Raw genomic sequence first — 25990 nt, forward strand, 5'->3', positions numbered from 1 at the left:
CCGCACGTAAGGCGTGGATGTCCTCTTCTCTGTCCCTCTTCTGGTTTGACAACTGTTTTGTTCCTGACGTGCAGAAATTCTGCGAGCAACAGAATGTTCCTTTCAATATTTTGTTGCTCCTTGACAACGCACCTGGACACTCGCCCCTACTTATGGATCGTCACCCCAACGTAAAAGTGGTCTTCCTTCCTCCCAACACTACGTCATTAATCCAGCCCATGGACCAGGAGTTAATCTGCAATGTTAAAGCTGCATACTCGGCAAAGAAATTCAAGCTCCTGAACGACTCTACCAACACCAAGGATGAGTTGCGTAAGCTGGGTGACACCGACAGCGAGAGTAAAAGCGACGAGGACAAGGAACAAGAGGCGGCGACTCAAGAACTTCTCGTCAAACAATTTTGGAAGAAGTTTAACGTCAAACAAGCTGTAGACTTCTTGGTGGAGGCATGGAATCTGCTGTCTATTGCTACGATTCGTCACGCATGGAGACATGTGTTGCATGGCATACCAGGTGAGAGGAGGAGTGAACCTGTGACTGGTCAGGTTCAGACTGTTGCAGTAGCAGTGGACCTTGCCAGAGAAGCTGCGCTCAATATTACAGCTGAAGGCTTCTCCGAGACCACCAACGAAGACATCCTGGAGGTGATCAAAGATCCTGAAGTGACTGCCGACGAGATGTTGGAAGAAGAACACGCCAGTGAAGAGGAGGAAGAAGGTGCGTCATTCTCCGAAGAACCTAGTTTAAGTCATAGTGATATTAAGTGTGCCATAGAGTTTGCAGAAAAAATTAAGTCCGTCCTTTCCCGCGACAATGACGATGAACGCTATGAAGTCTTCCATACCCGACTGGTGCAGGCTATGGAGCCGTACATCACGGTGTATCATGACAACATCAAAGCCAGCCGTCAGCAAAGCATAACCGAGTTCTTCGCCCGGAACCCACCACAGCCAGCCCAAGCCAGTGATAGTGAAAGTGAAGTTGACTTTGAGGGATTTGTCAGGGAAGCCCTGACAACTGTAAGTGACAGTGATGTTGATTCACCTAGTAATGGTGATTCACCTGAGGGCCAGTAATCTGCCCTCTGCCTCGGAACCAGCCTCCATCCCCGTATGCCGACCCATCTCTTCTACTACCGTAAGTGTTCCACCTAACTTTTAGTTTCTCCAAGGTAACCTTCATTTTTCCTATGTTAACCTTTATCTTTCCTAACCTAACCTCTTCTATATTACTTGTTTTTTCATACCATCATAAAGTTAAGATAGAATTTTTACTACAACATTGTTATGTGTCGTCAAAAAGTGGAGTTTGGGGGTCGGGCTGGTTTCTATTGGAATTAATCCCATATGTTCTGTTGTTCACTTAACGCGGATTTCACTTAACGCGGGACCCTCTGGGTTCAATTGACCGCGTTAAGTGGGGTACAACTGTATATTATCCTAACTTTAGTCTGAGGTATTATTTATTACTAAAAGTTAAAATCTAGAAGGTTCGGTTTTTGGTTAGGTTGAAATTATTTTTTCCTGTGGTTTTTGTGTGTTTTGAATGATCCTGACCCTTATTTGTATCGCAAATTACTACTTTTTGTGATATTCCCTCACCCAAAACCCCTAGTTCCCACTGGATAAGGGGGTAGTTCAAAAAGTAGTAATTTGCGGTAGAAATAAAGATCAGAATCGTTCAAAAAACCAAAAACCATCAGACAAACATCACTTCAACTTCCAAATAGGTGAATGACCGAAACAATAATTTTATCACCTAGCTTAACCTAAACTTAAAATCCTTAATTTGGTGTATGTCCAAAATGACAATACAGTGTAACACCAATTTTCATATGCAGTGGATATTTTGCTGTGACCAGCCAAGTTCCTACTTACACTATTTTACCGTGAATGCACTCTCATTAGCTAATTGTCCATTATCGGCGAACAAAACGGCAAGATATCCACTGCGTTCACTTTTCTAGAGATGTTGTTTGGATGATAATAGGAAAACAGAAATGACAATGCACAGTTTAGGAAGTTATGTGAGGTTAAGTAGGTGAGGTGAGGTTAGGTGAAGTTCTAATAAGTTATGTGCATTGTCGTTTTGATTCGATTTGCCCATCAGAACGCACTCACAGTATAATAACATTAGTAGGAACTTAGCCAGTCATGGCAAAATATCCACTGCCATTTTCGTACACAAGAAAATTTTAACTATCTCACTTATATGTAATTTGCACCGGAAATGCCATTGAAGAAAAGTTTTAGAATTGTCCAAATTACTGAATGTACAGTAACTACGTACTGTATAAAAATCCTGAGATAAATTTAGTGGCAACAAATGAAATATGTAATACCATTTTAGCGGCTAAAATACAAAAAAAAAAAATCCAACAGAAATGCTATAGAATTATTTTAATTTTTTTCTCATTCTCCCTATATGACACAATATACAAGTACAGTATTACCCCGCTTTACGCGATTTCACTTTACGCGATTTCTCATATACGCGGTGCCTCGCCAGAACCGAACTTTCACTTTCCGCGGTTCATCTACCCATATACGCGCAGAGTGTCCGGCTCGACGCTATTTTTAGATTCGCCCCACCCGCCTGCTCCCGCCTCCTCCTGGGCAAGCCGCCCGGTAAGGTTGCGCAGTGCATGTCTCTGTTGCGTTATCACTGACGTCATATGACATATCGGACTGTGATTGGCCATGCATCCCTAGCTGTAATTGGTTTAAAGTAATATGACGTGTCCACCCGAGGAGGGAGGGAGGAAGGGAGGAAAGACGCTTGACCCAGCCGCAGCAGTTTCATCCCTCCAGGCCCCGTATGCCAACCCATCTCTTCTACTAACGTAAGTGTTACACCTAACTTTTAGTTTTCCTAACCTAACCTTTATTTTTCCTAACTTAACCTTTATTTTTCCTAACCTAACCTCTTCTATATTACTTATTTGTGCATACCATCATAAAGTTAAGATAAAATTTTTACTACAACATAGTTGTGTGTCGTCAAAAAGTGGAGTTTGGGGGTCGGGCCAGTCTCTATTGGAATTAATCCCATATGTTCTGTTGTTCCATTTACGCGGATTTCACTTTCCGCGGTACCCTGTGGGTTCAATTGACCGCGTAAATCGGGGTACTACTGTATATGATGACAACTATTAAATATCTGCCAATGATGTTTCAGCAAATTTGCTTTCATTGGTACCACATATCAAAATAAGTACTTTCTGTTTGATAGGGCTGGAGGTCCACCAGCTAGTTTGTGGGAAGGTTAGGTAGGTTTCTTTGGATAGTTAGGTCAGGTTCTATTAGGTTCTAGTAAATGTCGCCTTGGTTGTTGAGCAATGTGTTGCTCAACCCAAAATCCATGATTGTCTACTTGTAAAAATTTCCGTATTGCAGTTTTGGCCAATATGCCTTAGTAGTTTAGAAATTAGTTTAACCTGTGTATTTTGGTGTGATTTAATCAAATTTAACCTTTATTTCCGGGGGAAGTACCCATCTTAGAGTTATCCCCCCAAAAGTATGGAAAACTTTATAATTAATTTTAAACATTAGTATCCTTTACCCCCAGTTGAAATGGATACACCCCATTTCGTCACCAACCAGATTCATCACTAATTCAAATCCGTTTTGTCATCACTAACAGTCGCTGGTATTAGTGACAAATTGTAAGTTACTATTTTACACAAATAAAAATTACACCTGTATACAGACGACTCAAGAAGTATTGTTATTATTATACATGAATTTAAATCATTAATAAAGAAAATTATTAAAACATTGCTAAATAAACAAAATACAGAACAAATGACAAATTCTTGTGTTATTACTATACTGTACAGGAACAATAATTGTTTAATAAAGAAAATTATTCAACATTGGTAAATAAACAAATTACAGAACAAATGAATGTGATTAGGCACCAGCACATAAGAACAATCTTGTTCTATCCCGCCTTGTCCCTCTTCTTCACAGAGAAGCCACAATAATTGATTTGCAACTACAACTAGTTTCTTTTTTCTTTTATCCTCTTCACCACTGATCGGCTCGTTAGCCGCTTGGGTGATCGGTCACGTCTCTGTTATGCACTGTTGGCAAGTACTGGGCATGCACTGGCTCCTGAATGTACCTGAACCTGCTCCAGTGCTGGTCAAGAGCTCACACTCGGTGCCGTGGTGCCGTCACAACACTTTCTGGTAGAGTGTTCCAAGAGTTCACAACTCTCACTCCGAAAAAGTTTGCCCTCACAGTTTTTTGGATTTGCGGCTTCTTCAATCCTGAACTGTGACCCCTTGTGGGGCGAGCGTCCGCCAGCTCCAAGTAAGGACATTCGGCTGAGTAGTGCCCCTCGAGATGCTTATACACCTCAATTAGGTCGCCCCTTGCCCGTCTGTAGTATAAGCTAGGCAAGTTCAGGCGCTCCAATCTCTCAGGGTAGTTGAGGTGCCGAAGTGCAGGCACCAGTCTGGTGGCCCTCCTTTGAAAATTTTCAACATGTTGAGCACAAGCTAAAATCATGCACAAGAAAAACAAATCAAGACGAACAAGTCCATCTCTAGAAGCTGTGGGATGAATATGAAGAAAAAAATATCACCACATCTAATTTCCTAAAAAAAATTGTCAGTGTCTTCTTCCAAGCTTGAATAAGTAAATTTTAGTCTTTCACATATTGTTTAAGTGAGATGATTGCAGGCATATTAACATTGATTTTTTTTTATTGTTTTTTAGTCTTTCACATATTGTCTTAGTGTTTTTTATTATTTTCTATCCCATTTTCTATATAATGATATTGTTTTAGTGAAATGATTGCAGGCATATTAACAATGTTTTTATTTTATATTTTTGTCTTTAATAAATTGTCTTAGTGTTTTTTTATTATTTCCTATCCCAAGAAACAGTTATTTTCGTGTACATGTTGATGGGAATGAACGCGGTGATGAAACTGGTAAAGCAGTGGTCATGAAACAGATTGGTGACGAAATGGACATACCTCATTGAAATGGGGTTAGAAATAATCCAAATAAGAAGATCTAAAGGTTGGGGATGGTTAAAACAGTTGGCTGTGTAGGGTCCGACTAATTACCCAAATGTACCCAAATGTAGCCGCAATGAAGTCAAATAATGGTCCTACATGAATAAATCGGACTGCCAATCACTTCCCGACTAGTATTTGGTGTCACAAAGTCACAAAAAATTGGTAAACTTAATTTAACCTGAGTTAATAGATCGAGTGCATGTACCTAACCTAACACAACTCAGATTAAATTAAGTTTACCAATTTTTTGTGACTTTATGACACCAAATAATAATCGAGAAGTGATTCACAGCCCGATTTACGCTTGTAGGACCATCATTTGACTTCATTGCGACTACAATTGGGTACATTTGGGTAATTACTCGCTCCCTCGGTACAAGCACGCGATCTATTAACTCAGTTTAAATTAAGTTATCCAATTTTTTGTGACTTTGTGACACCAAATACTAGTCGAGAAGTGGTTGACAGTCCGATTTATTCATGTAGGACCATTATTTGACTTCATTGTGGCTACATTTGGGTAATTAGTCGGACCGGGCTGTGTATTCCACCCCCCTTTCCCATAGGTAACGCAACCTAACCTAACTTAATTTAAACCAACCAAACCTAAGCCAACCTCCAAATCGGTACAATACCTTAATTAAAAGTCTAGGGGCCAGACACAGTCAGGGACAGGCTGAGGGTCAGACTCACCAAAGTCTTCTATGTTGTTCAACAGGTTGGTATGGGTGTGAGGCGTTTTTCCATACTTTGGGGGATAACTCTAAAATGGGTACTTCTCCCCGGAAATAAAGGGCAAATTCGATTAAATCACGCTAAAATACATAGGATAAACTAATTTCTAAATTACTAGAGCATATTGGCCGAAACTGCATTAGCTAAATTTTTACAAGTGGGATATCATGGATTTTTGGTTAAGTAACACAATGTTCAACAACCAAAGAGCACAAAAACTAACCTAACAAACCTAACCTAACATAACAAATCAAACCTAACATTGCAACTTAATGTAACCTAACCTGTTGTGTTAGGTTCGTTGGTTGTCTACTTGTGAAAAAATATCCTGCAATAATAATATCGTCCCCTCTCTTAAAATACTTATTATAATGATAAGAACATCAGTGGAATAATGACCAGTGTCAAACCGCTCTTTCTGGTGGTAGTGTTGTTCTAAGACAATAATGGTGGTAGTGTTGTAAGACATTAATGGACAAAGTCGTCTGTCACCGCGTGAATAGAGTATTCCTAATTACAGTAAAATTACCTGCATTCCAGTGATTATTCTCACTTGCGTGACATAAGAACTTTGAGCACATTTTCCAAAAATATGTAATAATTGACCAATGCCAGCAGACGCCATGGTGCCGGGTTGCAGTGTTGCTGTTTACTTTTGACCAAAGACTATATGAAAGGCAGGAAAACTAAACGAATCGCTGTGATGATTGGCTCCTAAAGCTGCTGGGTCCGCTCAATAGATGGCAGTGGTGACCACAGTTCGTCGTCAGTATTGTTTACAAATACTATTTTGGGGGGTTTGTTTGCGTCATCTTAACGGCGAAATTCAAATTAAAAACGAACGTGACAATGAGTGAAAGATCTCACCCGTGTGTCCTTTGCAAAAGGCGAAAGGAAAATCACCCTGAGCTTGTTTTTCATGTTTTCCCCAAGGATAAGGAAAGGTATGTGTTCCATCCACACAATAATACAGTTTTACATAAGGTATCAAGTTAGAGGCATATATATGAGGATAAAAAATGAAGAGTTAAGATTTGCCAAAATAAAATACACATAGTCACCTATATCAATGTTAACTGCACTATATGCAACTAATATTAGCAAGTAATCAGTACTGTACTCTTATTTAATGTTTTTCAGATGCCTCAAATGGCCAAGAGAAAAGTTGTTTACTAATAACAAATTAAAAAAAACTAGGATAATTAAAGAGTGGTAAAAGATTTGGCCAAAATGATAGGAGGGACGAAAACTACATAGCTTGTTCGTACATAACTTGAGCGACAACAATTAACATAAGTTGAACACAGTTGCCAGCTTATTCTCTTCATTATCAAGACGAACATCTCTGCCTGCCGGGAATGCGATTTTATTTTCCTGAGGGCTTCCGTATTTTAGAACAAGCGGCACAGTCGCAGTGTTTGAAGCACGGCACACTGTACACTCCGTAAGAAAGAGAGAATAAGAGACGATCATCCAACTAGAAGAATTACTAAACTAAACAAACCCTACCTAACCTATCCAGTGCCACCACTCTCTTCCCAACCCATACCTTCAACTGATTCTCAGATAGGAAAAAAAAAAAATTAACGCCAACTCCGCCATTCCGCCACCAGCTGATTGTACAGTGGTGCCGTGCTTCAAACACTGCGACTTGCCGCTTGCTCTAAAATACGGAAGCCCTCAGGAAAATAAAATCGCTGCCGGGATAACCTGCCACTTACACAACAGCGAGGTTCTATGGTCCTATAATACAGGGGAGTATTCGTCTAGAAGCCAAGCAAAGATAGAGTGTAGAAGGGCTGACAAGGAGTTCCAGAGGCTGGTTGCAAGCGAGGTCAAGTCAAACCCAAAGGCGTTTTACCGCTATGCAAAGTCGAAATTGAAAACACGAGTAGGTGTATCAGACCTGAGGCTTGAAGATGGTAGTTATGCAGATTCTGACCAGGATAAAGCTGAGTCATTGAACAGCTTCTTTTCCTCGGTGTTCACAAGAGAGGATGCAATTAACCTTCTTGCGTTTGAGGCAGTGGCGTAGCTAGAGTGTGCCGCCCGGGGCGGCCCTTGAGTTTGCCGCCCCCCCCCCGTGCCCCCACAAAAAATACATATTGCACAGTGACTCACTCTTATATATATATATATATATATATATATATATATATATATATATCTTGATAAAATCACACGGGAAAATGGAAACAACGGAGTACCTTAGCTTTCGTCTTTATTCAAGACATCTTCAGAGGCAACTAGATTACATGGACAGAGAGAGGCTTAAATATACAGGGTGACCTAAAAACATGAGGTCAGGTCATAATGATGACATCCACTAATCCCCACACCAACACAACCGTAGAGGAGCTTAAGAGAAGGGTGGTGACGTGACTAGACAGGTCAGGTCAGAAAAAAGGGACCCACAAAATAACTGTCATACATCAAGATCAAAGGTTTTCAAAGCAGTTTTAACCTTGGGCCACTGACAAATAAATTTATGTAACATATTATCAGTTTTGAACTGACCATCACTAAGGTTTATTGATTTTAATTCCTTAATCAAACTAGCTTCAACCAGAAGTCTTTCTGTGACACAAGATGATTTGAATACTTCTAAGCTTTTTTCCCAAGCAATGGGGTGATTATTATTCCTAACATGAACGAACAAGGCACTGCTTTCAGATGCAGTTCTGATATTATACTTATGTTGTTTGATTCTGAGCTGCAGTGTTTTTCCTGTCTGACCTACATAATTACAATTACATTGGCTACATGGAATACAATAAACACTTCCATTTATTTATATTTATATTTATATTAAATAGTTTGTGTACCATTATAATATTACTGTACTTTCACATACTCAAATATAGGGGGCCGTGATGATGTGGGTCAGGTGTTAGGTCAGACACGACAAGAATTAACTTGCCGCCGATACAAAGGGATGGATTAACGTCTCCAGTAGCTGCAGATATGGGTGATGAGCAGACCCAAAAGTGCCGCCCGGGGCGGACCGCCCCCCCCCCCTAGCTACGCTAGTGGTTTGAGGACAGACGGTTCGACACGGCACTGACCTACTTTGTGTTCACAGAAGAGGGTATTAGAAATAAACTGTCCAGGCTAAAGGTCCATAAGAGTCCTGGCCCTGACATGGTGCATCCTAGAGTACTAAGAGAGTTGTGCAACAAGCTTGCCGAGCCCCTGAAGATCCTGTTTTGTAAATGCCTGGATCAACAAATGATCCCCAGTGAATGGAAAGTGGCTTATGTGAGTCCTATCTTCAAGAAGGGCGATAGGCACTCCACGAACAACTATAGACCTGTGAGGCTTGAAGATGGTAGTTATGCAGATTCTGACCAGGATAAAGCTGTGGCATTGAACAGCTTCTTTTCCTCGGTGTTCACAAGAGAGACCATCCCACTGTATTAGAAGATATTCTTGCCATATATCCTGATTTTCTCATCTAGCGCACTATCTTTCAGTTAGCCACTTGAACTTCTCATGCAATCATTATTTTTATGGTATTCCTATTCCTATTATTAATTGTTTTATAATTATTATTAATAACCCTCTTTCTCCTCTCTATATTATTATTTATACTCTTATGATTTTGCTGCCAATATCAGTGTAAAAGCAATCAAGTAATCATAGGCATAATGGGCTAGCTATTTACAAGTATGTACAGTATGTGTAGAGGTTTTCAATTTATCACTATGACCACTAGATAAATTACAGATGACTAGGATATACAACAGTTTCAAGCAACAAATAGGTACCTGTCTCTCCACATCTGGTTCCTAGCTAAAATTTAAACTTTGGGTAATTTAAGTTTAAACTTGTTAAGGAATCTCAAGTACTGCTCTTCCTCCTGTTGCACCCTATATATTTGCTGCATGAACAATAAATCAACTCTCTTCTCTATTTCTCGTATTTCATTAATTTATTGTAGGTCTGTAAAGTCCTAGCTAATCTCGCCCAGTATTTCTTTTCTTCGTATTTTACTTTTGGGGGGAAGTTTTCTTCCAAGTAACATTTCTCTGTCGTATCAGGATATTCCCGTATATCTATAGATTCCATTTTCCACAGATTCCCTATTTGTTTGCCTATCTGCTCTGGCTTCGTCATTACTGCTGGGGGCTGGAGATTAGTCTGTTCCCTAGCTACTATGGCCACATTTGTGTACGGTATTTGGAATGAATTTCCTGGGGAGACTTCCTGCAATAACATATTGTAGTGGATGTCTCCCCTACAAACTAACTGCGTAGCAGCCCACCACCTGCCATCACATTCCAATGTGCCGCCTTCCCTAGCAACCAAGCGTATCCGCATTCCAATGCCCGCCGTATCTTAGCAACGGAACTATTCACCGGCTACTTCTCGGGTTTTCCCACCATGACTCATAGCCGCTGCTGGGTGTATATAAGCTCTGTCTCTCCATTGAGATTCAGTCAGACCATTATTCTTGAACTAGCAACACCTCCTCCTCTGCCGCTGCCTGGCGACCCTCGCCTCTACTCCGCCTGCCTGGCGGTCCTCGCTCCCGCCAGCGAGCATGTCCTTCTCTGAGCTTCCTCACCAACCAACTCTCATTCTGCCCATTTTCCTGAACAAGCAACATCTCCTCCAGCAAGCTCCACGCTGTTAACATTTCATTCAACCAGGAGGCCAGCAACAGGCAACATGTTCTCTAACGAAGCTCCTGCACATCTACCTCCTTCAACAAGCTACTCACCGCACGTCTCTACCAAGCAGCCCCTCACCACACAGCACCTCCAGCACCAGACTGTCTATCATATAACTTATATATTATACAAGAAAACCACATTAGAGTTTCCTTCCATCCTGAGTGCTAGACAACTTTAATATCTCGATACCCCTACAATGGTGACTCCCGGAGATAAGCACTCACACAGGATGGAGGAGACACTGATCACGCTCCCAGTCTTCAAGCAGACACCACCTCCTCTTCCTGCCTCACGCACCACATTCTGACGACCCCAGCACACCCGTCCTGCCTCAGACGCCGACCCAGCAGTACCTGCCGTGAGGGAAGCACACAACATCCATCGCCTCCACACCCCCTCTTTTCTCCCTCAGGTACTCCCTGCTAATGTCCTGCACCCTGCTGCTGTCGTGGACCCAGCTGCTGTCACGAGCCCTAATCCGCTTCTGCTGACCCAGCCCCTGCTCCTGATCCAGGCCCACACACACCCCAGCAGGCGCATCTGACGACCCTGTACCTGTCGTGAGGGAAGAACAACATTCATCGCCTCCACACACCCCTTTTCTCCCTTCTCCCACAGATCGTGTGTATCTAGACAGTTGTATTTCAGCGATCGGCTCATCACGCCATCGCCGTTGTCTCACATGAGGCATGCACCGCCCGGTCTTCCTCACATGTGCTAAGCAACTCTACAAACAACAAGTCTCCTACACCGCCTGGAGGGGAGGGGGAGTATTGTAGTGGATGTCTCCCCTACAAACTAACTGCGTAGCAGCCCACCACCTGCCATCACATTCCAATGTGCCGCCTTCCCTAGCAACCAAGCGTATCCGCATTCCAATGCCCGCCGTATCTTAGCAACGGAACTATTCACCGGCTACTTCTCGGGTTTTCCCACCATGACTCATAGCCGCTGCTGGGTGTATATAAGCTCTGTCTCTCCATTGAGATTCAGTCAGACCATTATTCTTGAACTAGCAACACCTCCTCCTCTGCCGCTGCCTGGCGACCCTCGCCTCTACTCCGCCTGCCTGGCGGTCCTCGCTCCCGCCAGCGAGCATGTCCTTCTCTGAGCTTCCTCACCAACCAACTCTCATTCTGCCCATTTTCCTGAACAAGCAACATCTCCTCCAGCAAGCTCCACGCTGTTAACATTTCATTCAACCAGGAGGCCAGCAACAGGCAACATGTTCTCTAACGAAGCTCCTGCACATCTACCTCCTTCAACAAGCTACTCACCGCACGTCTCTACCAGCAGCCCCTCACCACACAGCACCTCCAGCACCAGACTGTCTATCATATAACTTATATATTATACAAAAAACCACATTAGAGTTTCCTTCCATCCTGAGTGCTAGACAACTTTAATATCTCGATACCCTACAATATCCTGCTGTTTTGACTAAATATATTTAGGGGTGCGGAGAATGTTTCAACATAGACATGGAAGCTTCTCAATAGAGACGTTCAGGAAATTAAGAATGTACGTGTGCTCAGAATGAATCTCAATGGAGAGACAGAGCTTATATACACCCGGCAGCAGCCGCCAGTCCTCTATGAGTCATGTTGGGAAAACCCGAGAAGTAGTCGGTGACTAGTTTCGTTGCTAAGATACGGTAACATCTGGGGACAGCTCTCGCTTGGTTGCTAGGGAAGACGGTAGCAGGTGGTGTGCAGCTACGCAGTTAGTTTGTAGAGGAGACGTCCACTACAATATCCCATCCACTTTCATTTGTCCTTCTAGTATTTTTAAAGTATTGACTCATTCCCACTAGAATCACTAAATCTGATATGTGATCAGACGTTACATCGGGGTCCGTCAGATTTACCTTGGCCCCGAGATATTTTATTTACTTCAGTTAACCCATGGACCGTTAAGTTCTGCGGTAGATGGTCAGTTTCCTGTGATTGTATGCGTTAATATCGACTACCAAGTTTTACTGTTAAGTTGACGATATTAAAATCCTTATGTTCATCACTTTTTAGGAAAACATCTATTTTTAGCTTGACTGTGGAGACAGGTTTGAGTCCTAGTTCCCTCACAAGTCTGCTAGTTATAAATGTCTTTTGAGAACCTGATTCTGAAAGTGCTCTCTTATATGCTATTTTCTTATTCCTTATTATCCTTGATCTTGCTACTGGTAAGACTGTAGTCTCATATTTAGCATTAAAGGACATCGCTGGGGTACTTTGCCCTTTCTTATGGCAGAGAAATGAATATTGTTTACCCTCGTGACACTTAGGGCACTCTTAGTTCACATGACTCCTTGCCATCGTGTTTCCTACAGCACTTGCGACAACTAATTAGTCCAGCCAATCCTTTACCGTTATGAACCTATCACAGTGACCACTGTAATGTGCCTCGCAAGAAATAAACACCAGTTTCCTTTTTTTCTGTGGAGATTCTAAGGATTTAATTTAGATAGATGGATCACTAGGTTTATCCTGAGAGGTATAGATAGTCACTGTGCTGCTCCAATTCTTTTGTCTGAGATAGTTTTTTTGGTCACGGTTCAACTTGAAATAGTTACTTGCTTTATTTTATCGGGTCCAGACCCGTGCGAGTCCTATGATTTAACGGAGCTTACTGTTAAGTGGTTAATTACCCCGAGTAAATATTCCCTAATCTGTTTCAAAGTGGGGTAATCCAAGGTAGGTAGATAACAGGTAACCTCACTTAGTTTTTAGTTTAACAAATTTATTGGCAAGGCTTGTAGTACAGTTTGCCAATTCTGAGTAATTCAGTCAGGTCTTGACACTAAGGGTGGTATTGTAGTGGATTCCTCCCCTACAAACGCTTTTGTCGCTGAGTAGCCGACCCCGCGAATTCCCCAGTGCATGCCTCGTGGTTTAGGTCAACCAGCGCCGCTTTACATGACGGAGGTCAACTATTAAGCCACGCCTACCTCCGCTATATAAGATCTCACCTCGTAGTGACCTACCTCTTTCTACCTACAGCCAGTCTTCAAGCAACACCTCCTCCTCCACTCCTGCCTGGCGGCCCTCGCTCCAGCCGGCGACCATGGCGACCCACAAGCTGGTCCTCCTCTGAGCACCCTCACCAACCAGCTCTCTCTACATCACGCTTGTAACCACACTGCCACTTCCCAGTACCAAGCTGCACTGTACATCCAATACAATATGTATACAGAGAGCACATTGTGAGTTTCCTTTCTCCATCCCATCCTGAGTGTGAACCAAATATCTCGAAGCCCCATATTACGATACCACTTAGAAACTAAGCATAGTAACAATCCATATGTGCAGAGGATAAAAAACTCCCCCTATGTAGATAATTTACAAGGGAAAACTAGTAATGAAATTCAGTAAGTAGAACTTTATCATGCAGCTAAAACTATAATGAAAAATGCTTCCATGCCATTACAAGAGTGGCACATAAATTCAAAAACCCTTAGTGATCTAATAAGACTTGACTATCCAGAAGAACAAAACCTTAATGAGTGCAGGATAACGATTACTGATGCGATTAGCATAAACGGAGTAAAGTGAACAGACGTTCATACTAAAGGGAAATTATTGAGTAATTGTAGACAAATTTATGACCCGCTAAGACTTGTAGCTCCTGTGATCATACAGTTTAGGATGCTGATGCAGGAGCTATGGAAATTTAAAGTAGAGTGGGATGAGTACCTACTCAAGAGGATATTAGATAAATGGGAGGAATGTAAGTTAAAGAACAGTTAGACTATAACCTTCATGTCTTCTGCGACGCCAGTCCAAGAACATATGACGCTGTAGAGGTCACCTATTTAGTCAAAGACTTTACCTCAATTAGAATTATTAGCAATTGGTACCGGTAGTAGGCTAACTAGCTATCTAGAAACTACCCTAAGTCATGTCACGATTAATGAGCTCCATATCTGAACCTATTGTCAAGTCGCCTTGCAATGGAATACTAATAATAAATCCAATATAATCTTACGAAATCAGGTAGAATAGGCTCCTCCTTTTTTAGGGGTCCTGTTGCAAAACCAGAGCCACCAAACTACGACTCCTGTTGAGGGGAAGGGGGTTGGCTACGGCACTGGTCCTAGGGCAACAAGGAACTAGGTAAGTGTAGTGAGCCTTCATTGTCAATTTATTGATATAAAGACGAACGAGAAAGACGCAACCGATGGAAGGAAAATGCCACAAGAGGCCTCGGAAGGAAAACAACATCTCCGACATAGACAATATGTCCCCAGCAATCCACCCCGTGGAAGAACCACCCACCTTCGCGATTCCGATTGTGATGAAGTACAAGATTCCCAAAGAAACCGAATTCAACCATGCATACGAGGTTGTAGTAGCACTGGAACTAGAATACAAGAACATCAAGTTCAGTGTGAAGCCCAATCTAGTTGGAGACCTGATACTCTCCCACCAAGACCACAACACAGCCAAGATCCTCAGCGAGGTCATCAACCTCAACGGGAAGACGGTCAAGATAATACTGTAGTGGACGTCTCCCCTACAACTGCGTAGCCGCATTCCAATGCCACAGTATCCTAGCAACCAGCCACCTGCTACGTCTTCCCTAGCAACCAAACGAGCGGCCCAGGGGGGGGGGGAGGCGTCACCAGATGCCACAGTATCCTAGCATCCAGCCACCAGCTGCTACCGTTCCCTAGCAACGGAGTCAAAAGACCGGCGACTTCCCACGGTCTACTTCCGGCGGCTGTGTATATAAGCTCTGTCTCTCCATTGAGATTCATTCTGGCCTCTCTTCTTGAACACGCAACACCTCCTCCTCCGCCGCTGCCTGGCGGCCCTCGCTTCTCTTCCGCCTGCCTGGCAGTCCTCGCTCCCGCCGGCGAGCATGACGACCCACCAGCTGTCCTTCTCTGAGCGTCCTCACCAACCAGCTCTCTTATTCTGCTCTCGGTTCCAGAACACGCAACACCTCTTCCAAGCAAGCTCCTCGCTGTCCCGTTCTCATTCAATCTGGAGGCCAGCAACAGGCAACATCTTCTCTAACGAAGCTCCTGCACATCTACCTCCTTCAACAAGCTACTCACCGAACGTGTCTACTGAGCAGCTCCTCACCACACGGCATCTCCAGCACCAGACTGTCTACCATATAACTTATATTATATAAGAAAACCACCACCTTAGAGTTTCCATCCATCCTGAGTGCTAGACAACATAATATCACAAAACCCTACAAATGGTGACCCCCGGAAAAAAGCACTCACACAGGATGGAGGACGGACGGATCTCTCTACCGACTTTCAACCACAACGTCGAGGACAGGCTAGATCATGTGGAAGCAGCCCTCGTCGGCTCACAAGCGACTGACGAGCAAAAGTATGGCGCCCTGCTCTGTGCCTTGCCCACGGAAGTCGCCACGCAGGTCTCACAGACCATTTCCAACCCTCCAGATGACAACAAATTCGCTACCCTGCGGGATGCCTTGAAGACGCGTTATCAACAGACCAGCCCCAATCTCCTGCAAGATCTATCCTCTATCTCCCTCGGGAACTCAACCCCAGGACGTCTCTGGGAGGAGATGTTTAAGCCGAACTTCTGTCACACAGACAGACTCCCCGACTCTATCCTGCGCCAGCTTCACGCACAAAAGCTACCCACAGAAGTACGCAACATCCTGTCCGCAGTAGATTACTCTACGACACCAGAACTATATGCAATCGTGGCAGACAGAATTTTCAACGAGTGCGCTGCTGCACCCCTTGCTGCCATGGTCACACCAGTACCTACCACCGAACTTGTAAGCCGGGTCAACACCCCTCAGCCGAGCAATACCTCACAAGACATCAAGGACCTGTTGCAAACTTTGAACCGCAGGATGGACACCATTGAGCAGTTCTGCTCCTCCATACCCGCTGCTGCGCCAGTTCCTGACTCACACACCACGCCCTCCAAGTTCCGACGCACAGCAGCCAGCCCCCAGCACAACAAATATACCCTCTGCTGGTATCACCAGACTTTCGGCCGCAATGCTCGAAACTGTGAGCCCTATTGCACCTATTCGGGAAACGGCAACACCGGAGGCTGGTAGACGCCTCAGCCATCATCCCTCCAGGCGTCTCATGACTGCGCGTCACCGACCGCACTTCCGGCAAGAAGTTCCTCATCGACACAGGTTCATCGGTCAGCCTCATCCCTCCCTCACTACAAGACAAGTCAAAGCAACCCTCTCATGACCTGTTCGCTGCCAACGGTACCTCCATCGCCTCCTACGGAATATGCACCCTCGCCTTAGACCTCGGTCTGCCCAAGACTCTGCGTTGGTTATTCGTGATAGCAGACGTGTCTCAACCCATCCTTGGTTTCGACTTCCTCACCTTCCACAAGCTCGGCGTCAAACCAAGTCATCTATGCCTCATCCATGAGCCTACAGCACGCAAGATCCAGGGTTCTCGTGCCAGACACACCGACAATATCACCTGTCTTGCGCCTTCCAACGAGTTCTCCTCCCTGCTCGACGAATTCAAGGAGCTTTTCTCACCCCGAGTCTCCCTACCCCCACCACCTACATCGGGAATTTTCCACCACATCGAAACCAAAGGGCCACCAGTCTTTTCACGCCCTCGCCGCCTGCGCCCTGAGCTCCTGAACACAGCCAAAGTAGAATTCAACAAACTACTGCAAGACGGCATCATTCGCCCTTCAAGGAGTCCCTGGGCATCGCCTCTTCACATGGTTCCTAAGCAAACACCCGGCGAGTGGAGGGTGTGTGGCGACTACACAGCCCTGAATCTCGTCACTAAACCTGACAGGTACCCTATTCCGCATGTCCAGGACTTTCACCGCAAACTTCATGGCAAGACTATCTTCTCGAAGATCGACTTGGAGCGTGCCTTCCACCAGATCCTAGTAGCACCGGCAGATACCCAGAAGACAGCCATCACCACTCCGTTTGGACTCTTCGAGTACACTTTCATGAGTTTTGGCTTACGCAATGCAGCACAGACTTTCCAGAGGTACATGGACCATATGCTTCGCGACCTCGACTTTGTCACCGTCTACATTGACGACATCCTCGTCGCATCTTCGACGCCTGCCGAGCACCGCCACCACCTACAACTCCTTCTCCAACGCCTGCAGAACAACAACATGAAAGTTCATCCTGCTAAGTGCGTCTTTGGAACCTCGGCCATCGATTTCCTCGGTCACAGAGTCTCGCCCAGTGGCATACAACCCCTACCACAGAAGATAACTGCGATTAGGGAGTTCCCCAAACCTGAAACGGCGAAGAAACTCCAAGAATTCCTGGGTTTAGTCAACTACTACCACCGCTTCATTGACAAAGCTGCCACCGTCCTAGCCCCCCTACACGACCTTCTCAAGGGACGCCCAAAGAAGTCTCACAAGTCTCTCGTGTGGACTCAAGAGGCAACTACGGCATTCACCACTATCAAACAGCACATTACATGCCTTACCCTCCTGGCCCACCCCACACCTAACGCCCGGACCACTCTCACAACAGACGCTTCTTCTACTGCAGTGGGCGCCATCTTACAGCAGGAGATCAACGGAATTCTCATGCCCGTTGCTTTCTTCTCACAACGGCTTCAACCACCACACCTCAAGTACAGCGCCTTTGATCGAGAACTCCTGGCCATATACCTGGCTGTCAAACATTTCCAGCACTTCTTCGAGGCCCGTCAGTTCACCATCTTCACTGATCACAAGCCCCTCGTCCACGCCTTCGCTTCAGCTTCCCAGTCACATACACCTCGTGTCCTGCGCCACTTGGCTTACATCTCGGAGTTCTCCAGCGACGTCCAACACATTAAAGGCAGCCACAACGAGATCGCCGACGCCCTCTCTCGTTGCATATCCAACATTGTTCCCTCATTTCCACCCATTGATTATGGGCAGCTAGCCGCGGCTCAAGAGAAAGACGAAGACCTGGCAGCATACAAGACATCCCCCTCAGGCCTTACACTCCAAGAACTCCCTGTTCCTGGCACAAAGATAAAATTGTGGTGCGACGTATCCTGTGGACAGCCTAGACCGTTCGTGCCTCACGTCCACCGCCACGCTGTTTTCGACCGCATCCATGGTCTCAGCCACCCGGGTGTGCGGGCCTCCCAGCGCCTCCTCACGCAACGTGTCATCTGGCCAGCATCCAAGTCTGATACTAGAAATGGAGCTGCCCAGTGCACAGCCTGCCAGTCCTCCAAAATACATCGTCACATATGGGCCCCCTTACAAACCTTCCCTAGTCCCAAAGACGTTTCCAAAATGGTACCCACCTCGACATCGTGGGACCTCTTCCATATCTACATTTAGCACCTACATCTTCACACCTGCATCGACCACTTCACCAGGTGGACAAACAATTCCATACTTAATGCTACAGCGGAGACTACTGTCCGCGCCCTTCATGTCCAGTTGGGTTTCCGTTTGGCCCCCACAACAGTAATCACTGACCCGAGGTACAGTTTGAGTCACAACTCTGGCAGCACCTCCTACAGTTCCTCAGCACGTCTAGACAACGCACTGCAACATGCCACCCTCAAGCCAACGGCTTCAATTAGAGAGCGTTTTTCACCTGCAGCTGAAGAGGCGCTCAAGGCACAGCGGCCGCCTGACTGGACTGATGCTTCATGGTGCTCCTCGGCATCCGTGCGTCACACAAGGAGGATATGGACTGTAGCCCAACAGATCTGCCCCTAGAGGCGAGGCCTTCCCGGCTGCAGAGTTCTCACTCCCTCCTGATCCCAACCAAACCACTCCAGCCGTTCGTCGACTTACTCAAAAAGCTCGACAAGCGGTTTCTGCATTCAGAGCTCTGTTCCGCCAGCCTCCTCGGCGCCCTGAACACATCCCTCCTGCACTACTCACAGCCAGGTATGTTTCGTCAGGCATGATGCTCACCGCAGCCCGGCCCTTTCGATGGACCCTTCGGGCAGTTTACCCGTTCAGCAAAGTTCCTGACGATTATCCGGAATCGCCAGACATGACACCGTCAGCATAGACCGGTCGACCGGCCTATACCCGGTCGGGCTATTATGGCACCATCAACAAACCGCCTGCACCAGTCTACCCGCAGTTACCGCAGCAGCAACACCACGCCCGACATTTCACCAGGCACCCTCTTTTCGCCCTGTTTCTGCTGTAGAACCTGCTCCTGTCGCAGAACCTCCTTCCTGTCATAGAACCTGCTCTGCCTTGGACCCTCCTCCTGACATAGAACCTGCATCTATCATAGAACCTGCTCCTGCCATGGACCCTTCCTCCTGACGCACCTGCAGCAGCAGGGGTTACAACCATTGTGGTGTAACCTCCTCTATTTAAACCCTACAAATGGTGACCCCGGAATTCGCACTCACACAGGATGGAGGAAAGCTAATCACACTCCCAGTCTTCAAGCAGCATAGAACTGGCTTATCCTGAGCAGCTCTCTGCTACTCCTAAGCAGACACCAGCTCCTCTTCCTGCCCCCCGGCACCACATCCTGACCCCAGCACCGTCCTGCACTCCAGACCACCCGGCCCCCGGCCAGCGTAGCCCTGCCGCCCCTGACGCGGCCTCTGCTCCTAGTGCGGACCCACCCCTCTTTTCTCCCTCAGGTACTCCTGCTAATGTCCAGCACCCTGCTGCTGTCGTGGACCAGCTGCTGTCACGGGGCCCTCATCCGCTTCTGCTGGCACGCAGCCCCTCTCCTGACCCAGGCCCACACACCCCAGCAGGCGCATCTGACGACTCTGTACCTGTCATGAGGGAAGCACAACATTCATCGCCTCCACACACCTTATCCCTCTCTCCTCCCACAGATAGTGTGTATGTAGACAGTTGTATCCAGCGACAGGCTCATCCACGCCATCGCCGTTCTCACCATGAGGCATGCACCGCCCGTTCTGCCTCACATGTGCTAAGCAACTCTACAGACAACAAAGTCTTCTACACCGCCTGAGAAAGGGAGTATTGTAGTGGACGTCTCCCTAACTGCATAGCGGCATTCCAATGCCACTGTATCCTAGCAACCAGCCACCTGCCTCCCTTAGCAACCAAACGAGCGGCCAAGGGGGGCGGCGTCACCAGATGCCAGTATCTCAGCAACCAGCCACCAGTTACCGTTCCCCAGCAATGGAGTCAAAAGACCGGCGACTTCCCACGGTCTACTTGCGGCTGTGTAAGCTCTGTCTCTCCATTGAGATTCATTCTGGCCTCTTCCCGAACACGCAACACCTCCGCTGCTGCCTGGCGGCCCGCCTGCCTGCCTGGCAGTCTGCCCCGCCGGCGAAGCATGGCGACCCCACCAGCTGTCCTTCTTGAGCGTCCTCACCAACCAGCTCTCTTTTTCTGCTCTCGGTTCCTGAACACGCAACACCTCCTCCAAGCAAGCTCCTCGCTGTCCTGCTCATTCAACCTGGAGGCCAACAGGCAACATCTTCTCTAACGAAGCTCCTGCACATCTATTCTTCAACACGCTACCACCGAACGTCTCTACTGAGCAGCTCCTCACCACATGGCATCTCCAGCACCAGACTGTCTACCATATAACTTATATTATATAAGAAAACCACCTCTTGAGTTTCCATCCATCCTGAGTGCTAGACAACATAATATCACGAAACCCTACAATACCATTAGGAACCCCGAGGAGAAAACAACCAGAATGGTCCTACTACGATATCCTCTGAACTACCTGTAGAAGTCATCATAAACATCCAAAGTGACCAAGGCAGAGCGTTGTGTTACGAGTCAGACAAAGCACAGACAAAGCAGTAGGGTTGTTATGCTAAATCAAATGATAAATCACACGATTTAAATCGATTTAACAGAGTAAAAAATCATGATTTAAATCATAATGATTTTTTTACTAATAACTGTTTATTCTACATGATTGAAAAGTAGATGCAATGCAGCAGGCTAATAACATGAAGATGATTAAAATGCAGACCAGGATATGTTCCACCTAATAGACATCAGATTGGAGGGTCTTTGATTGATTCCTACGATTCAGTGATTAAGAATATTCAGAAGAACTTAGTGGGAAAACAGTTTGCATGGCCATGGATGGATGGAGTAATGTCCATAATGAGCCTATAGTATGTATAACTTTAACACGGACAACTGTATTTATCTTGTTGACTCTATAGACACAGAATCAAGACACACAGTTGAATATCTGCTGAAATTAGCTGAATGTGCTACAAAAAGTGTGAAGACAAATTTGGATACACAGTAAGAAGCTGTGTAACAGATAATGCTGCTAATAAGGCAAAAATGAGAAGTGAATTGACAAGATAAGTCCATTATAACATAATATGGTTGCTCCAGCAAATTTGCTTTCACAAGACCTGCAAATCAAGAACATTAAGGAGCACATTACTGAAATCATAAGTACTTCAGAAATCATCACATCCCAGGATCTTTGTATAAAAGAGCAGGAGCAGGATGCCATCAGACACGATGGAACACACAGTGACAGATGCTATTGAATCTTATTTAAAAACGGGAGACCCCTTGTCAGCAAAAAGAAAATAGTGAAGACATTGATTAGAAAATTGAAAGGAAAGTTAATGATAGCATTAAAAGAACTGCAGAAAATTTAGAGAGACCTAAGCCTATTGCTGTGGCATTGGATGTGTCAGAGAACATACCCTATTAAGTGATGCTGTAGAAATCTGGGTAAAACTGAAAACTGATATTAAGGAGTATTTAACAGATAAGAAGGATATGGATAATTTTGAAAAATAATTAAAAGTAGCATTGACACCTGCCCATTTTCTAGCTAATGTGATAGATCCAAGGTATCAGGGCAGACATCTGACTCCTGAGCAGCGAGACATTGCAGAACAGTATGTGCGAGTCTCTTCCACATTTCAACATTAATGTCCTTCCATGGAAGAAGAGCACAAGAGGTCTATTTTGGTAAAGATGTTGTAAAATCTCTCACCCCTTTGGTTTGGTATTTTCCAATGATATGACAGAAAATGTAATGGATGTTCCTAGGGACAATTATTTACAGCTGTTGCATCATCAGCAGGTTGAGAGAATTTTTTCCACATATGGATTTGTACACCCTAAAAAGAATCGCCTAGGACAGGAAAAGCATCTAAGCTTGTCACAGTACATAAGCATTTCAATGTTCAACTAAGCTAATTTATATGTTTTGAACTACTTTTGTTGTTTACAGAATGAGAATATTGTGTTGACTTGAAGTTATTACGGTAATTCTTAATACTATAATCCTACACATAAGAAAATAAACTTGTTACCAGTATTTTTTTACAAAATGAGAATATTATTCTGTTGACTTGAAAAGTTGTTATTTATTTGAAACACTGTAATCCTATAAGAGCATTAATTTCATTATTAAGATTTGTGCACTCAAATGTAAGATATGTTACCAGTTTCTTTATCACAAAAGAATATTATTGTGTTAAATTCCATTGGTACATCTACTGCATAAAGATTTTAATGCCAATTTTCTGTTTATTATCCTGAATTTTTTGGTTGAAAATACTTTTTTTATGGTTTAAAAATACTATTTTAATGCAATTAGTGAAAACATAAAAATGATTTAAATAAAAACCGATTTAAATCAAATAAATCGATTTTTTAAATCATGATTAACCCTGCTTAGTGGACATCAAGGGGACAGTCCCAGAAGAGGTAGACCTAGGCAACTGGGGGACTTAGAAGTATCGTTTTTTTGTCCCAGAACCACTACGATGTTACAAATGTCAGAAATTTGGACATCACCAATCCAGATGCCACAAAAAAGTGAGATGTGGCATTTGCAGCCAAAGCCACAAGACAGAAATGTGTATTCAAAAACACAAGGAAGAAACCACCACGACAGCCAAGTGCCCAAGTTGTGGAAAGAAACATCACGCTTGGAGCACATCGTGCCCAGAAAGGAGAGAGCGAATGAAAGTTGCAATGGCAAAAATTCAATCACAAAACACAACAGAAGCACCTCAGAGCACATTCGTGTGGGGTCAACAGCGACAGAAAACAGTCAACTCAACACCCACTCCGCCCCAACTGTCAGAGGATTCCTTCCCTACACTTCCCCCACCAGGCTACAGGACAAAATTGAAGACAACGGGACAAAATCAGTCCATGCAGGTAACCATGACAAATCAGTGGACTCCACAATCACAGCTCACGAGCTGTATAGCAGTAAAAGCACAGAACACTCCAGTATTGGTGGAGAACACCATATTGCCTGGGACACTGCAACCCCCTCAGGCGACTACCCAACTGAATACACCCCAGCCTGCCAATCTACAAGCGGCATTCACAGAAGAACAAATATAACAGATGATCACCATTATGATACTGACTTTCTCTACTATAATAAAGAAACAAGATATCAGCACCGAAAATATAATAAATGCTGTTATGACACAGCTCACATAAAAGATGAAGGAAGACCAGACCCCCAAAACTCCACAACTACAAGTGGAACAGACGACGCCCTTGAGTCAGATATCAGACAAGAAGAAGAACTTACCATCCGAGAGATTACTCAAAACCGTGAAACCTCAAGCCCCTCGCAACAGATCACAAGGAATAGAACAACAAGCACAGACCTCCAGCAAACACACGATCACAGGCAAGAGCGACTGCACCCTGAAGAGAGAAGAAAAAACTCCCGAGATACCTCCCAAAACAAGCGGAATTCCACCTCTTGCTTCTCCCTTAGAGCAGGTGCCCAAGAAACAGCCACCACCACCAATGAACACACCATTCCTAACGGACGAGGAGGAGAGCGACTCAACCATGAACGCCGAGAGCAACTACAGCACCAGCGACGAGGAGATAATGATAGAATAGCCCCACCTCCTTGTCATCTCAAGATAACACAGTGGAATGTACATACAAGGCTTGTCCAACAAACGGCATACTGTACAAGCAGCAGCCATAGCTAAAAATATTGATCTTCATTCTTCAAAAAACCCTGATGTCCAAAGATATATAATTCCTCTTGCCTGGATACCAACAACATGATTCTCGTCGGGGCAACCATCCCCAGTTCAGAAGTAGAACCAGTTCACTGTAGAGATGGAGTAGAGGCACAGGCTGTTCGGATACACCTGGCAAACGACAGTCTTGTAGTATACAACATATAAACCGCCACCCAAACGACTAGAAGCCGATGAACTACTGACACAAGCAACACAGGAACTTTTGCTCATTGTTGGGACTTCAATGCCCACCATCCAACGATTAGTCCGACCCTATACTGCCAGATTCTGGGGTCACCAAGTTTGGGGATAACTTAACTCTAATCTTAATTTCTATGTCTGCCACCAGACCCCTCTGACAGCATGTAGCTCGTTAGGTAGCGGGCAGAGTGGACTAGGCATTGGGTTAGGTTTTCCATTAACCAGATCGATAAGGGGAAAAGAAGGTTGAAACCATAACATGCCTTACTGATTTATTCCTTATAAAACATACTGGTAAAAGACATACATGAATTGGCCTTCCTCAGAAGAACAACGGAAATGTGGTTACCCAGATGGGCCCCACTCTCAAGCATTGATGGCGTGTTACCCACCTACTTATTGCATACCAATTTCAGACCACCCACTGGTCGTCCCTTCTTACAATATCCCGTAACACATCAGACTGTTCCACCTGTGTGGAATCTAGCAATCGTCGGTTAACATGTACATAGTAGCACCATATCTCAACACTAATCTGTTACACCCATACCTGTAAGTGTGGGACTCCCTTGTAGACTTTAGTATACAACAGGCACCTTCGTTCAGCATCAACACCGCCCCTCGGTGGATAAAGACGAGTGGCTTCGCCTAGAGACATACCAGCACTATTTCTATCGCCTGCATCATAGGTCGCCCGGGGCGGATCAACGGCGAGTTTCTCACTTGCCCCTTTATTTCGACTATTCATTTGGGGTGGTGCGCTGGAAACTGCTGCGTTCACAGTGGACCGGCATAGCGGGGTGTAGTCCCCCACCTATTGTGACGCTCAAAGGGACAATGGCGGGCGGGCGGCAAGGTACTCCTTTAACGCGGGAAACCGAGGCATCAGAACAGGAAGACCCTGTTAATTTTGCCTGATCAAAAGCGTTTATCCTACCCCTGCCCACATTCCCCACACTCCTTATGAGTATCGCGCTTTAAACTGTAGTAAATTTCTATTTATCAACCTTAATTATAGGGTGCACCACCAGGACACCGACCTGAGGTGACGGTAGAACGAAGACTGAGGCAGTGCCCACCGTTCTCATCAATGAGGGCCTACAGTTTCCAATCCCTCACTTACACTTTCGCTTCTTATGGCTCACCTGTGAACACTTTTCGGTATGGCCGTCACCATGCCTTATAAAACACATATTGTAATCCTAAATTACACGAACACTAAGGTAAGGTCTTGGTTTGCTAGTTCTTGGGTAAATTCATGGGGTTATAATATCAACGGCACCCAAGGGGCGTGGCATTACGACGCCTTGAAACAAAGGCTGAATGTTCATGGCGGGGTGTATCAACTTCACTTAAAAGTGTAATGAGGATCCTCCTCTCACACATTGCACTATTTGAATACAGACATAAGATT

General features: G+C 45.0%; 1 protein-coding gene across 1 annotated transcript in view; it reads right to left on the minus strand.

Annotated features, from left to right (window-relative positions):
• LOC121866569 (28S ribosomal protein S9, mitochondrial-like) overlaps window positions 1-6425 on the minus strand; it is a 167549-nt gene extending 161124 nt beyond the window's left edge. The window contains exon 1 of the mRNA XM_042366336.1: window positions 6296-6425. Coding sequence (XP_042222270.1) covers window positions 6296-6391 — 96 coding nt within the window. The 5' untranslated portion in view covers window positions 6392-6425. The remainder of the gene's footprint in view (window positions 1-6295) is intronic.
• Between the last annotated feature and the right edge of the window lie 19565 nt (window positions 6426-25990).

Source organism: Homarus americanus, unplaced genomic scaffold (assembly GCF_018991925.1).
Source record: "Homarus americanus isolate GMGI-L3 unplaced genomic scaffold, GMGI_Hamer_2.0 scaffold16430, whole genome shotgun sequence".
Lineage (NCBI taxonomy): Eukaryota > Metazoa > Arthropoda > Malacostraca > Decapoda > Nephropidae > Homarus > Homarus americanus.